General features: G+C 40.5%; 1 protein-coding gene across 1 annotated transcript in view; it reads left to right on the plus strand.

Moving 5' to 3' along the window:
- Positions 1-14,455, plus strand: part of MAOB (monoamine oxidase B) — a 56,058-nt gene that overhangs the window by 33,332 nt on the left and 8,271 nt on the right. Inside the window, exons 5-12 of the mRNA XM_065860385.2 lie at positions 714-805; positions 3,626-3,767; positions 5,906-6,055; positions 6,713-6,872; positions 8,272-8,368; positions 9,132-9,185; positions 13,231-13,288; positions 14,276-14,373. Coding sequence (XP_065716457.1) covers positions 714-805; positions 3,626-3,767; positions 5,906-6,055; positions 6,713-6,872; positions 8,272-8,368; positions 9,132-9,185; positions 13,231-13,288; positions 14,276-14,373 — 851 coding nt within the window. The remainder of the gene's footprint in view (positions 1-713; positions 806-3,625; positions 3,768-5,905; positions 6,056-6,712; positions 6,873-8,271; positions 8,369-9,131; positions 9,186-13,230; positions 13,289-14,275; positions 14,374-14,455) is intronic.

Consider the following 14,455-nt stretch of genomic DNA (forward strand, 5'->3'; position numbering starts at 1 on the left):
AGCTTTGTCTCCATGAGGGTCAGAGTGAAGATGGGACTAGGATGCAGATAGACCATGTTGCTCTAGCTTGAACAAACCTGGTAGTGGAAGAGCAGCATCATGCCACGCATTTTGGTACATGGTCAGAGCACATGTTATAAGTGGCATCTGGGCAAGCTTTTCTGAAGGATGTGCCACTCAGCCTGTCTACAGTCATACCTTTGTTTTTTTCTGGGTGTATGAACATGAGCGTTTATGCCTGTGATATTTAGCACTTTGCCTGATGACTGGGTAAGTAATATTTTAAGAGACTTGTAGACCTCAAACATACGCCCTTCTCCACCCTCAAATTAAGCTCAGCCATTTCAATTTGTTACCAGTAGTGTATGTTTTCCATCAACTAAGTTATAAGACTTTGAGAAAAGGTTGCTGTTACTTGCATAGATGAATGGAAGAGATATGTAATAACTCAGAGACATTTCCCAGCATTGTGCTTTGCCTTTCTAGGCAAAGTTCTTAACTCTAAAATTGTTCTTAAATTAAAAAAAAAAAAAAAAATCTTACACAATACAAAACTTTTAGCCTCCTCTGTTAGGTTCGCTGTATTACCTGCTAGGAATTTGCAGGCTGAATTACCATGTAAAGATGAGACTGATTGATATTGGTTGTGTTTGCTGTCTCTTTCTCATGCCATTCATTCATTTGCCGATGAATGCTCTTTTTTGTCTCCTTAGATTCCCAGCGAGGCCCCATGGAAGGCTCCACATGCAGAAGAATGGGACAAAATGACTATGAAAGATTTCATAGATAAAACTTGCTGGACAAAGTAAGAAGCTCCTTAATGCAAAATATAATAGCTTATATTTATGTACCTTAGAGCTCCAAATATCTGTTACTGCTTTGCAAACAGATGTAACTATCACTGGAATACAGCCTTTTTAAAGAAATGGAGTGAGAAAATCTTATAATGATGGACCACAGCACCTGTCAGCACACACACAGTGTATTCTGTTTTATTTCCATGACATTTTAGACTAAAATAAAGACAAAAGGAAAATGTATTTTGGAAGAGTTACTTCTGCAGACATAGGTAGTACCTTCGTGTCTTGTATGCACTTTTCCTCTCTTTATGGTGTTTAACTTTTAAGAGAAAAATGCTCTGGCTACAGCAGGTTTTTGAATAAAACCTTTGATGGAACAACATGCGTTTATTCTGTGCTGGACCAGTTGATTTTGCTGAAGTGCTATAAGAATAACATTTGTCTTGAAATAGCACTAAATCACTTGGACACCCACCACTCTGTTGTTTAACTGCTGCACTATATACCTCTCAGGGAAACTGAAAAAGCTTCCTGTTTTTATGTATACATCAAAGCAATTTTTCTTTACTTCCCATTCAACAACAGTTTAATTGGTTTTCCTCACACCAAAATAAATTAAAAAAAAAAAAAAATCTGCCTCGCTGTAAAGAAGATGGATTTCTACAGCAACCTCTTCAGAATTGCTAAGCACCTGACACTAGTGCAGAATCCTGCCAGCACCCACTCAAGCTGACACTGTCATTGACAGGGGCGTTTTTACGGCTTCAGCCAGCCTCTAGAGAGCAACATGATCATTGCTAATGGACAGTAGACTCTTGTCCAAAATCTTCTAATCTTCTGGTTGTTTTGCTTTAACAAGAGTGACAGTTGCACAAAAGCATATAGGAAGACTTTCTCATTAGTATCACCATCCCTCTGCAGTAAAACCAAAGAGGAATGTATGCTGCTGGTTCTGCTGGTCACCTGAACCTCTGATTTGGTAAGGAGCTGTACAAGTTAGCAAAATGCCACACACTGGTCAATAGCTCATGTGACTGCAGTCATATTATTTCAAACTCTGATGGAACAAGACTTGACATTTTACCTGAATATTCGTATAGCTGCCAGCCTTCCTTAATTCCAAGATGCTTTTCAGATTTTATATGTGCATCCCAGCTTGATTTGCCCAGTTTGTTCAAGATTTAGGTAACATGCTGTAGAAACTTCACATCCTGGAAGGTAATGATCCAGAAGGGTAATCTTCTACTATTTCCTCTCATCTGACAGACTCTACAGATTTGCTTTTGGCTAGAGTTGCATGCTGGAAGTACCCTGAGTGCTCTTGGTTGAAATCATACAGCAATTTCTAGGTAAAAAAAAAACAGGAGAAAATGGGGAATTGAAATGCAATGGGAGAAGGCAGCAGAAACTAGAATTTAATCACCATATAATACCTTCTGCTTATGAAATATTAACGCATATACATATACTAATTCTCCCATTAGACAAAATACCTTTCAGGGTTGTCATATTTTATAGTATGTCTTCATACTGACAAATGTTGATAAATACTTTATTATTTTTGGCTGTCAAGAGTGAAGCCAGAATGTAACTGCCTTTAAGAAAATGGATCAGCTTTTTCTTCAGCTGGACTTTGCATTTTTAGTAAGGACAGAAGATGCCTTTTCTTCTGTATAGATCTACAGCTGTTTGAAATAGTATGTTTGAGTGACACTTTCAACTTTTCATCTTTTTTTTTTTTTTTAAGTTTGAAAACAGAGGAAAAAAAAAGGAAGAAGCAATTAAAATGGATTCTGTACTGGTTTTGGAAGTTATTGATTGCCTGATGTCTGACATATGAAATACTTACAGAATCTCAATCCCTGTCAATCACAGTACAGTTAAGCTGAGCATCTTCTGGTCCTGTCCATGTCCCTTTAAACTCCTCCTCATTGTAAGGGCAGAGGAAGTGTTTGCTTCTAACAGGAGGAATGTCTCTTGAACCTTAATTATCTCTGTGTTAGTGCACCACAATATCTCATATGAATTTACAGAGTAATTTTCAGTAGAATTGCTATAAAAGCACCAGCTGGAGGACATGAAACTGTGATTCTTTTTGAGACACAGGCCACTTTTCCACTTCTGTGGCTACCAGACCACTGTTTAAAATACTGACTTGAGCACCTGAAAGTACCCTTTCCCTTTTCTTGCCAGACCTTTACATGAATGTTTATATATCCTTAGTTATGGCTTCCTACTTGCATTTCTTTCCTTGTTGTGTTACAACTGCAGCACCCTCCCTGAGCACAGTAGAGGAGCAGGCAGTGAGGGGATGCTGACTAATCCAGAGAGCTTAGATAATTAGCTTAGACAAGATCCCTAAGTTTTTTATGACAAATGTTGAATAATCCCTATGCTGCGTGCTTGTGGGACAGGCATTCAGCAGGTGCAAACAGAGTGGCAGATCTTGAATGTAACCCAGGAACCATGGGAGGACATGGGGGTTTTGGAGTCCAGTGAAGACAGGAGGGCTTGGTTCCCTTAATCCTGAGTCTAGGGTGACAAGCTAACCTTGTATTAGTAGCATAAAGTGATATGAACTTCAATTGGCTCTTGCATCCCCTGGAGCACTAATTTTGCTGGAATACAGCTGTCCTCGATTAACTTTTTTTTTTTTTTAATGTTGCATAAAAGGAAATTAAATTATTTCCTACTTTAACTGAAATTAAGGAATCCTTTGCTCTCAGTGAAAGAGGAGGTTGCCAAATGTAGTCTCTCCACTACTACAGAACAAGCTTGTCACCCTTCTTCAGTTTTTAAATGAACTGTGTTTGTGTTTGTTGCAGTGCTGCCAAGAGTTTCGCAACCCTGTTTGTGAATGTGGATGTCACTTCTGAACCCCATGAGGTCTCTGCCCTTTGGTTTTTGTGGTACGTGAAGCAGTGTGGGGGCACAGCAAGGATATTCTCAACAACCAATGGAGGGCAGGTACTGTCAGCCATCACCTGTGACTTGTGACAGGCTCTCTTTTAACTTCATTCTTCTGTTTGTTTATTTTAGTTCAGAGGGCCAACTGAGACACCAATGATTTTGAGCCAGTAGCACATTGATAACTAGTTCTACTCATTTACATGTTAATCTGGATCTTGCAAAACTAGTGTTGAAGGCTATTCCTCTGCTGAAGGCATCAGCCCAGGGATCAGTAGATTTGTATCAGTTCCTGACTCTTGACTTCATTTTAGGTTCTGGTTAGAACACACACTTTGCTTAGCCACACTGGAAAAAGAAAGTTTTACTCTACGCTTATTTCTGTCATGAGGCTGAAGCAAGCCTTACCACTTCATGGAGATGGCAATGCTGGCTGTAAAAGTGTGAGTGTGTAGAGTGCTTCAAAATAATGCTGAATATGTAGACCAGAGCTGGTTTCCCAAAGACGCAAGCTTCCATAGATTCAAACTGCTAAGATTTTAAAGATTTTAAAATCAGTCAGAAGAAAATTAACACTCCTGCTTAAATATGATATTGCTCTAAAATGTTTGAAATGTTTCTGCATTTCAATAAACACTGTTAGCTGTCTTCTATTTGAGAAGTTTTGCTAATTGTATTAGAAGTAATTATATTTTTAGAAATGCAAGTTATTTAATCATGTAACTAAAAAATACAAAGACTACATTAAAACATGTTAAAACAGATAAATATGCATAGATATAAATATTATAGATAATTTAATTGTAAATGCATTGCATAATATATTATTTCAGTTCTGTGTCATAGTACAGGTGATTAGAGTTTAAGTTAGGTTAGATTACGTACTGCAGGATGCATTTTTAGTGTAATCTATATCCCTTCTTAGAATCATAGAATCATTTTGATTGGAAAAGACCCTCAGGATCATTGAATCCAACTGTTAACCTGACAGTTGCAGTAAACCATGTCCCTAAGAGTTTCATCTATACATCTTTTAAACACCTCCCTAGATCCTCCTTGTAGCCCTTGTCGATGGGCATCATGTTTGCCAGCCTCCAGTCAACTGGGACCTCCCCACTTTGCCAGAACTGCTGATAAAGGATGGGAAGTGGCTTGGTGAGCACCTTCACCAGCTCGCTCAGTACCTTTGGATGTATTCCATCTGGCCCCATAGACCCATGCGTGTCTAAGTGGTGTAGCAGGTTGCTAACCATTTCCCCTGGGATTATTGGTGCTTTATTCTGCTGCCAGTCCCTGTCTTCCAGCTCACAGGACTGGGTACCTGGAGCACAACTGGTCTGACTGTGAAAGACTGAAGCAAAGGCAGCATTAAGTACCTCAGCCTTTTCTTCATCTCCTGTCACTATGCTTCCTCCCACATCCAGCAGAAGGTAGAGATTCTCCTTAGCCCTCCTTTTGTTGCTGATGTATTTATAGAAGCATTTTCTTGTTTCCTTTTGCATCAATAGCCAGGCTCAGGTCTGGTTGGGCTTTGGCCATTCTGGTTTTCTTCCAGCACAGCTTCACGGCATCCTTGTAGTCCTCTTGAGTTGTCTGCCTCTTCTACCAAAGGTTATAAATTCTTTTATTCTCAAGTTCCAGCCAAAGGTCTCTATTCAACCAAGCCAATCTTCTACCCCACCGGCTTGTCTTTCAGCACACAGTGACAGCCTGCTCCTGCACCTCTGAGATTCCATCTTACAGTTTGTTACTTATTATGAAGATGAGGGTTCTTCTGATGCACAGACTTCTGCAGGGATAAGAGTGAACTCAGAGAAGCGTTTAAAAGTTTAAGCACTCTCCAAAAGTCTTGTTGACTCACATTTTAACAAAGTTCATCAGTCTTACTTGGAAAACATATCACAGTCTGTGCAATCCATTTGGAGACCACATGAGAAGGGATTTTCTCCTGAGGTTACTGATACTTCTACTTTCGGCTAGTGGTCAAATACAGGAAGTTTTTGAGGAGTTCACTAAAAGAGAAAGGAATGTGAATATGTTTTCCAAGTGAGACTGATGAACTTTCCTGAAATGGTTTGCTAACAACAGAAGAATGGGATTTGTTTTGATTGCCAAGAAAAATGTTTGCCATGATACATGCTTCACAAGCACCACTCTGTTGATTCTGCTTTCCCAAGTTGTCCTTTTCTCTGTTTCAGGAGAGGAAGTTTGTTGGAGGCTCTGGCCAGATCAGTGAGAAAATAATGGAGCGCCTGGGAGGCCGGGTGAAGCTGAGGAAGCCAGTTGTCCGCATCGACCAGTCGAGTGAACGTGTTGTAGTGGAAACCTTAGACCATGAATTATATGAGGTAATGAAACCTCTAACACTCAGCAGTTTATTTTGGCATGTCTAGAAAACATTTAGCTTTTGGTTTTTGACTTCTACAAGACCCTGTACAAAAATGTAGCAGAGATTAAAGTGACTGGGACAGAAAGTCACACTTTCTCATTGTCTCCGATTAATAGCAATGATAGAGCTTTAAAGTGATGTCTGAAAAGCAAAGTGCCTATTTGAACTTCTCCTTCACTAACGTATCTTCTAGTATTCAGTAATCTTCTGAATTAAAGGATAGTTGTAAGATGAACAGAAGATAGTAGCTTAGTAGTAAACTCTGTGAAAAACACTTCAGACTTTGCTTCCAGGTTGTAACAGAGGAGTCCAGATGGAAGGGAGACTGAGGGACTCTTGTAACACGGAAAATGTTTCCACTGGCTTTTTTTCAAGTGCTGGGGAAAGAGCAGGTGCCCATCATTGGAACAGATGGCTGTTTATATAATGCTTGTTTGTTGTTTAAAAAACAGGATTTTGTGAGGTTTCAGTTTCGCAATTCTTATGCTAAATGCCAAAATTACTTCAGAAGATACACCCTGCAGCTTCCTCAGATGTCTGCCAAGATCATTAGAGCAATATACTTAGGATGAAGTAGTAGAGAATGCATTTGGTTTATGTGTAATTTCTTTTCCAGGGCAAATATGTGATCAGTGCCATTCCCCCAGCTCTTTGTTTGAAGATTCATTTCAACCCACCTTTGCCCCCAGCGAGAAACCAGCTCATCAACCGAATCCCCATGGGCTCAGTCATCAAGTGCATTGTGTACTATAAGGAAACATTTTGGAGGAAGAAGGGTATTATGTTTTAATTGAATGGTATAGCAGTGACAGAGAGAGGAAAGAGGGTACATGGTAATGGAGCAGACTTTGTGTTTGGAAGATGCTGGACCTTAGAAGGAGACTTGGTACACTGCTATGCCATTTTTGCCTTTCCCTGTTTGAGAAACTTGAGAGATCGATTGGGAAGAGAGGGTGGATGGGGGTAGGCATGAAGGTGGAACTCATGTCTCTTGCTTGTTGCTTTGGTTTTTCTTTGTTGTCCTCTCCTTTTCCTTCAGTGGCACCTGGGTGTGAGCTGAGTCTCTCCCACTTGTACAGTAATGTAAAGATGCAAGTCATGTGTGATGAATAGGTATTTTATCCCATCAGTTATCAGCCTGTGAAAGTTCTGCCTTCTGGACACACTGGGCAGGGTTAATTGGAGCTGTCTCCACATAGATACCAACAGCTGGGCTAGTCATCCTGGATGCCCTTTACATCATGATTGCTCAGATTTCTTTTAGAACTTACTGAAAATATGACAAACTGCAATGTAATGGCACACATTTCTCATTATGGGTTATAATGAGTCCAAATCTGTGTTTGTGTGCAAATCTCACCCAGTATCCATCTCTGTTAATTATTTTAAGAGTTCTGGATTGTGGCTGTTGGGTTTGGGATGGACTGGCAAGAGATGACTTCGATTTCCGGGTAGAACCCACAGTTTGTGTGCTGTGCTTTGCTAACACCATTGCTGTTTTAAGAACAATTTTTTTTTCTTCAAACGCTTATTTCAACAACATTTGCATTTCCAAAGCAAGGTACTGATGTCTCCTCCTGTGTCTGACATAAATGTCATAGGTGGAAACAATTGTGCTAGAGGCACTTGAACATCTTCAGTATCTGAGAGCAGTCTGTTTCTGTGCAATTAATAATTACCTTGCTAATCAGGTTGCAGAATAATTTATTTTTTTATCATTAACTCAACATCAGGAGATTCCTTGATTGTCCTGCTGGTTTAAAGATGCTTGAAAAAGATGGTTGTCAGAACATCTCAGACCTGAACTTTCTCTTCTAGGGAGAATCTAGCACTTCTCTGACTCAAGGCAACACTACACTACACTGCCTTGCAGATCAGCAAGGGAGCAGTGCACTAGTTTTTGTCACTCGATGGGGATCATTTACTTTTTTCTTTGTTCTCCTTCCATTTGTTTTCATATCTCCTTGTGTTAGAATCATAAAATCAGAGGATAGAGACTGAGGGGGATCTCTGGGTGTCATCTAGTACCATACCTTGCTCAAAGCAGGGTGAATTTAGATCAGGTTGTTTAGGGCTTCCTCCAGTCAAGTTCTGAGTATTTCACAACTTCTTGTCAGCTTGTTCCTATGTTTGAATATGTGGATCTTCACTTCTTTTCCACCTTGTGCTTAACAGGGTATTGTGGTACCATGATCATTGAAGATGAGGATGCTGCAATTGGTTTAACACTTGATGATACTAAGCCTGATGGCAGCTTTCCTGCCATAATAGGGTAAGAGACAAAGAAGGTGTCTAGTTAATGCCTTTTTAGTTTGTCTTAGAGGCAATAATTGAAATAAAACCTGCTACCTTTGAAGGGAAATACTTTAAAATATTTAGAGAGTTGAGTTTATCAGTGTGTGGTGAATATATTTGGTTTTTTATTTAAAAAATATATATATCTATGATTTAATTGCTAATTTAAAAAATGAAATTCTGTATTTCTTTTTCTCATGGTCATATTTTGCCTTTTTGTGTGGCAAAGTACGAAATTGGAGAAGAGGAAAGGACACAGAAGAAAAAAGGGGGTGGTTACAGAAATTTAAAGTCTTCTCCAGATATTTTGCCTCCCAAAAGTGTGTTTTCTAGAATTATACTTTGTTCTGTTCTGGTTTTTGTTTGTTTGTTTTGTTGCTGTTGTTTTGTTTTGTTTGAATATGATCAGTCTTAGAAAGTTTATTTAACAATAATTTACAGTTCAATCCTAGGCTTTATCTCATGTTCCTATATGCCTACATGCACTGCTGTATAAAATTAAGGTCATTGGGAAACAGCTCATACAAATATTTTAACCCGAATCTCAGAGTGGTTCCTTTCACCGTGAGTTCTGCAAGCAGCAGGTGGATCGTATAACATTATGCAGGGAGAGTAAATAGATATTTTGGATAGAGATAATACTATGAATCACAACACCCCATCATAAGGTATTGGCATTTTAAATAATGCAGGAAATGTAGTAATATAATGAAAGTAAATTGTTTGTGGTCTTCCTACAGCTTCATTCTTGCTCGAAAATGTAGAAGACTGACAGGTCTCACAAAAGAAGAAAGGTAGGTACAAACACAGGGGATCTGCATGGAATTCCAGTAAAATGTCTGTTACAAATCACCAGAGTAGGAAAAATATGCACTGATTTGAAGGAAGTTGTCTGTAACTTTGCAACCGTAGGAGGACATGTCACTTTAAGCAAGAAGATCTCTTAGGTGTTTTTGGATGAAGACCCCACAGAATTCCTCCCATCAGGCAGCAGATGTGGCAGCTAGCCCCTGCCCTTTGGACAGTCTCAGGGCCTGGTTCTCATTTTCCAGCTGGCCTGCTCTGCTTATATGGCACTTTTGCAAAAGAACTGCTCTAAGCTGCTGATTATAAAACCAATGTAAACATTCTGCTGCTCTTCCTGGAAAGCATTCAGGGCCACCCTCATCCATCCCCACCGCTGCCTCTCTGGCTTCCTGCGAGTGCACCGAGCTCTTTGAAAACTTGCAAGAAGGACAGTTTTGGCCTCTGAGCATGATGTTTCTTCCTGGAGAGTCACAGAATCACAGAATGTCAGGGATTGGAAGGGACCTCGAAAGATCATCTAGTCCAATCCCCCTGCCGGAGCAGGAACACCTAGATGAGGTTGCACAGGAAGGCATCCAGGCAGGTCTTGAATGCCTCCAGAGTAGGAGACTCCACAGCCTCCCTGGGCAGCCTGTTCCAGTGTTCTGTCACCCTCCCTGAGAAGAAGTTTCTTCTCAAATTTAAGTGGAACCTCTTGTGTTCCAGTTTGTACCCATTACCCCTTGTCCTATCATTGGTTGTCACAGAGAAGAGCCTGGCTCCATCCTCGTGACACTCACTCTTTATATATCTGTAAACATTACTGAGGTCACCCCTCAGGCTCCTCTTCTCCAAGCTAAAGAGCCCCAGCTCCCTCAGCCTTTCCTCATAAGGGAGATGCTCCACTCCCTTAATCATCGTTGTTGCCCTGCGCTGGACTCTCTCCAGCAGTTCCCTGTCCTTCTTGAACTGAGGGTTCTTTCAGTGTCTGTAACACAGTGTCTGTAACACAGTGTAACCTTGGGGCTGCTGTAGCTGCCATGAATGAGACCTCTGCATCACAAAGAGGTCAGAAAGCTGCCTCCAGCTCTCCACCCTCAGTAAAGGGAAAAAATGCCTTTCGGGCACAGCTGAAGCTTGTTTTTACTGTCTTGTTAAACCAAATCTATGCATACAGCAGTGCTCTTCTGTTTATTAGTAAAATAGAATTTACAAAGTAATGAAATTTTTCCATCACACTTCTTCACAGTATCTGATAAAATTAAAGCTACAAATAGAAAGTGTGGATATGAGGAGAGCCTTATTTTGACATGGAGAAAACACATTTGTTTTTAAAGCATGTCACAAGGAATACTGTGTCCAAGTAAACATTTTTACAGTAATAGCTAGTTCAACTGTAGAAGGTGTAGTCATCTCAGATTAGCTTTGCAGGTAGTCTAGCAATCTGTGGATAGTGAGTCTAAATGGGGTTGTTAATGTCCCAGTCTTTTCAAATGACAGCCTGGTACCACAGAGCACTTTTAAATTTGGCAGGAATGGACAAGTCAGCCTTTTCCTCAGCACCCAGGCTTTGAGATAGACCCCCAGCAGGTGGCTGATGATAAAAGTAGTGTAGGTATTCTGAAATCCAGTGTGCCCAGCATTTTAAGCCATCATAAACACCAAATGGTATCTTACGCTGTGTGTCAATATGCTAGATACAGCTGAGCATTTGCAGTAATTCAGCTTCTCTTTCTGTGAAATGAAGGGCTGTCCTGGTAGTTTGCACGGCACTATGAAGGAAAGGTTGCTTTCCCCTGGACGTTAATGTCATTAGCACAATTATCTGATTCTGCTGCTGATTATGGCCAAGTTGTAAACAGAAGGATTTTGAACTTTTATCTTTTGAGGAATGAACCTTAGACTAGGAAGGACTTTGCAGTTATGAAATATGCTTGGGTTGGTACCCGATAGAGGTACGCTGGTGCAGGGGTGCCTCTGGCTCCTCAAGTCCTGGTTACAGTCGACCAAGGCAGGAGCCCAGTGGGCTGCTTTGCAACTCCTGTCCTGCGCATGAGCACAAGTCTCCTTCCAGTGGAAATCATGGTCCAGGAGAAGGCAGAGCATGAACCTGGACCTTCTCCTAGGGCACACTCAGGGTGCGACCAGTTTGTGTTGTTTAGATGGGGGTTATGGTGTTTGCAGGGAGGCATCTCTTCTGAGGACAGGCTTCTTGTGGCACCCTACAGAGGATGCGTCTTGCTGTGATGCTGTGCTTGCCTATCAATACAAACTGGGCTTTCCCTCTATCATGTTGATGGCTGGGTAAGGTTTTTGGTAATGCTTAGACATTAAGAGCAGGATGCAGAGCCCATGGCAGCTGTCCAAAATCATGGCTGAGAACAGCAATTGTGGGAGGGGATGGAAACCATTTTACTGAGGCCAGACTGAAGGGAGAAAAACTCACTGCTGCCTTCCAGCTGGTCTTCCCAGGCCAGGTGCCAATGAGGAATTATTGTGGTTAGACTGTGCCCTACCCTTCACAGCTGTGCAACGAAGGTGATGGCACCACACACTGCTGTGGAATAAGAGGCCAGCGAACAGAGCTGAGTGTCTGCATGTTTGCTGCTTCCACACCAGGCACAGTGTAACTCTTAACAGGACCCTACCTAGGTATCTCCAGGCATAACATTCCTCTTATTTAGTACTGGTAGCAATTTCACATCTGAGTCCAAACCCAAGAAATAAGGATTTTACTCACTGCATATTCCGTATGTTTCATGCTAGTGTTAGCCATAAATCCATAAATATGTATTTATTTAAATTGTTCTAGGACAAAAAGTGCAGATATTGCAGAGACTAGCTCATCTTCAAGGATTATTCTTATTAGGGAGAATTACCTCAGAATAGATTGATGTTGGTACAATTCAGTCCTTTAGAAACTGCATTTCTGTTTATTTTTCCTGTGAAATGCTACCTATTATTGACAAATAATTCCTTCCAAGGTTGAAATTTCGTAAGAGTCTGAAGATGCCCTTGACCTGAAGCTGAATGTTTTCTTTTGCACAGCTATTTTTATCTGTATTTGCAATGTGGTTAGCAAACAACAGTGAATTTGTACCTTCTTGGAGCCCTGGAGCTGGCTGTACATGAGAATCCCCACCAGCCTCTGGTATACCATTCCCAAGCTCCCTGAAGGGCAGGTCACATGTGGAGAAAGGGCAGAGCAGAGGCTTTCCTCATCCCCTTTCTTATAACATTATTTGAGTTCAGCTGCTTGTGAGTATAGCTGAGTTGCTTCATACAGCAGTATAGATGTGGTTTCCTCATATGCTTATATAGCTTGACATGTAGCCCAGATAGTTAGAGACCTGGAACTGCTGTAATTCTGTGCTCAGCATGGCTTTCTGTGGAGCACAGGATTTGCTTCCAGAAGTAAATGTCTTTCCAGCGTTGTGTTTGAAGGTTTGTTTTTCACAATTGTTAACTATTATTTAATCTTGATCTTCTTGTGTTTCGGAATTGGTGCAGTGTGGCCAACAGTAAACAGTAAGACCCAGAAGCTTTTAGGAACAAACTTACTTGTACTTGGGGTTTGCTACAGAATGAAGTATATTCATGGATTTATAGATTCATAAACTAAAACAGGAGGAAATTTTATAGGTACAGAAATAAAGTACTGATTCCCTGAGAGCCTCAGGCTATCAGTACCTGGACCTTTGTAGGAACAAACTATAAGTTAGATTATATGTCAAGACAAAAAAAATGCAATGTCTTACTACTTTCTTTTCCTGATAGCCTAGAGAACCTTTGGATAATATATGAATTTGGGCTGCTAGGCATATCTTAAGGGAACAGTTTGCATAGCTGCTGATAAAACCAACACTTATGCAGCACAGGAGTGTGAGTTATTTCTAGTGATCCAGAGGCTGAACAATTAGGATAGATCCCAAAAAGCTGGAACCTCAAGTTCATGCAGATATTAATACTTTTTCTTTTGAATCTAGATCATACTAGAGGTGGTTTGTTTTCTCTTTCATTACACAGAAGTTTTATGTTGCTTTTCTCTTGCAGGAAGACGAGGCTATGTGAGCTCTATGCAAAGGTTCTCGGATCAGAGGAAGCTTTACATGTAAGCACACAATCTAAGCCATGGCTTCTCTTGTCAGACTGGTTGAACTGGGGAAGGGCAGAATGAAACTGGGATGCTGCTGTGCTTCAGCACAGCACTGCATAGTGTTTTGGAAAAGGTACCTGCTGTGGGAGCACTTCTTGCCCTCTATAGAGAAGTAGAGATGAGGTTATGTCATATCTTGGGTTGTGTTTGACACTGAGAATAAGAACAACCTTATGAAATGGTTAAAAGACAGATATGTTCTTGTCCAGAATCATGTATGGTGTTCACAGTGTTTGCCACTATACATCTCGACTGTTTTCAGCTGTGACAGGTTTGCCTGTCCCCCTCAGTCTGGTAGAGCATAATTATTCTTCTCTATTACTAGTTGCTAGAATCCACTGCTGCATGTGGTTTCTTTTTGCCTTTCACTTGCCTTCTCTTCCCTGTAATGGTAAATAACTGACTGGATTTGTGTGATCGCACACTTAGTTTATGTGATCAATGCTCTTTGTCCTTTAAGGTCAATTTTATGCAAGTCGAATTTATAGACAACATCTCTTGAAATGACATCTTTTAAAACACAACAACATGGTATGCAGAACCATGCAAGTGCCATATGTTGCATTTTTAACAGTATATATTTGTGTCCAATGTACACATTACAAGTACTATACCCATGTACACTAGGGGTTAATTTTGCTTTAAATGGCTCAAAACTTAAATTTGTGCTTAAAGAATAAATTTACATTGACAGATTAAGAGGATTATGTTCTACAGTGGCCAGATTGTCTAGTTTTTTAAAAAATAGCTAGCAGTGTCTAAAATGAAGGCTTATTGTGTTGCATCCATGCTGCATTATGAGACTTGTTAAATGTGCTCGTCTTGTCAGACATTGACATGCAACAAATCATATGCTATTCTCCTCTGCTGTCTCCTCAGTCCTTTTATTAGCTTCTTCAGGACTTTGTCCTTTCCTTCAGTGAATTGATCTCTGTTTTACAGCCAGTGCATTATGAAGAGAAGAACTGGTGTGAAGAGCAGTATTCTGGGGGTTGCTACACAGCCTACTTCCCACCAGGCATAATGACTCAGTATGGAAGGTACAGTGTCTATTTATAGTGGGCTTTGGAGTAGTAAGATAAGACCAAGTTAACAAATATCCTCAGAAAGGGTCATAAATCC

This window comes from Patagioenas fasciata, chromosome 1 (genome assembly GCF_037038585.1).
Source record: "Patagioenas fasciata isolate bPatFas1 chromosome 1, bPatFas1.hap1, whole genome shotgun sequence".
Taxonomy (NCBI): Eukaryota; Metazoa; Chordata; class Aves; order Columbiformes; family Columbidae; genus Patagioenas; species Patagioenas fasciata.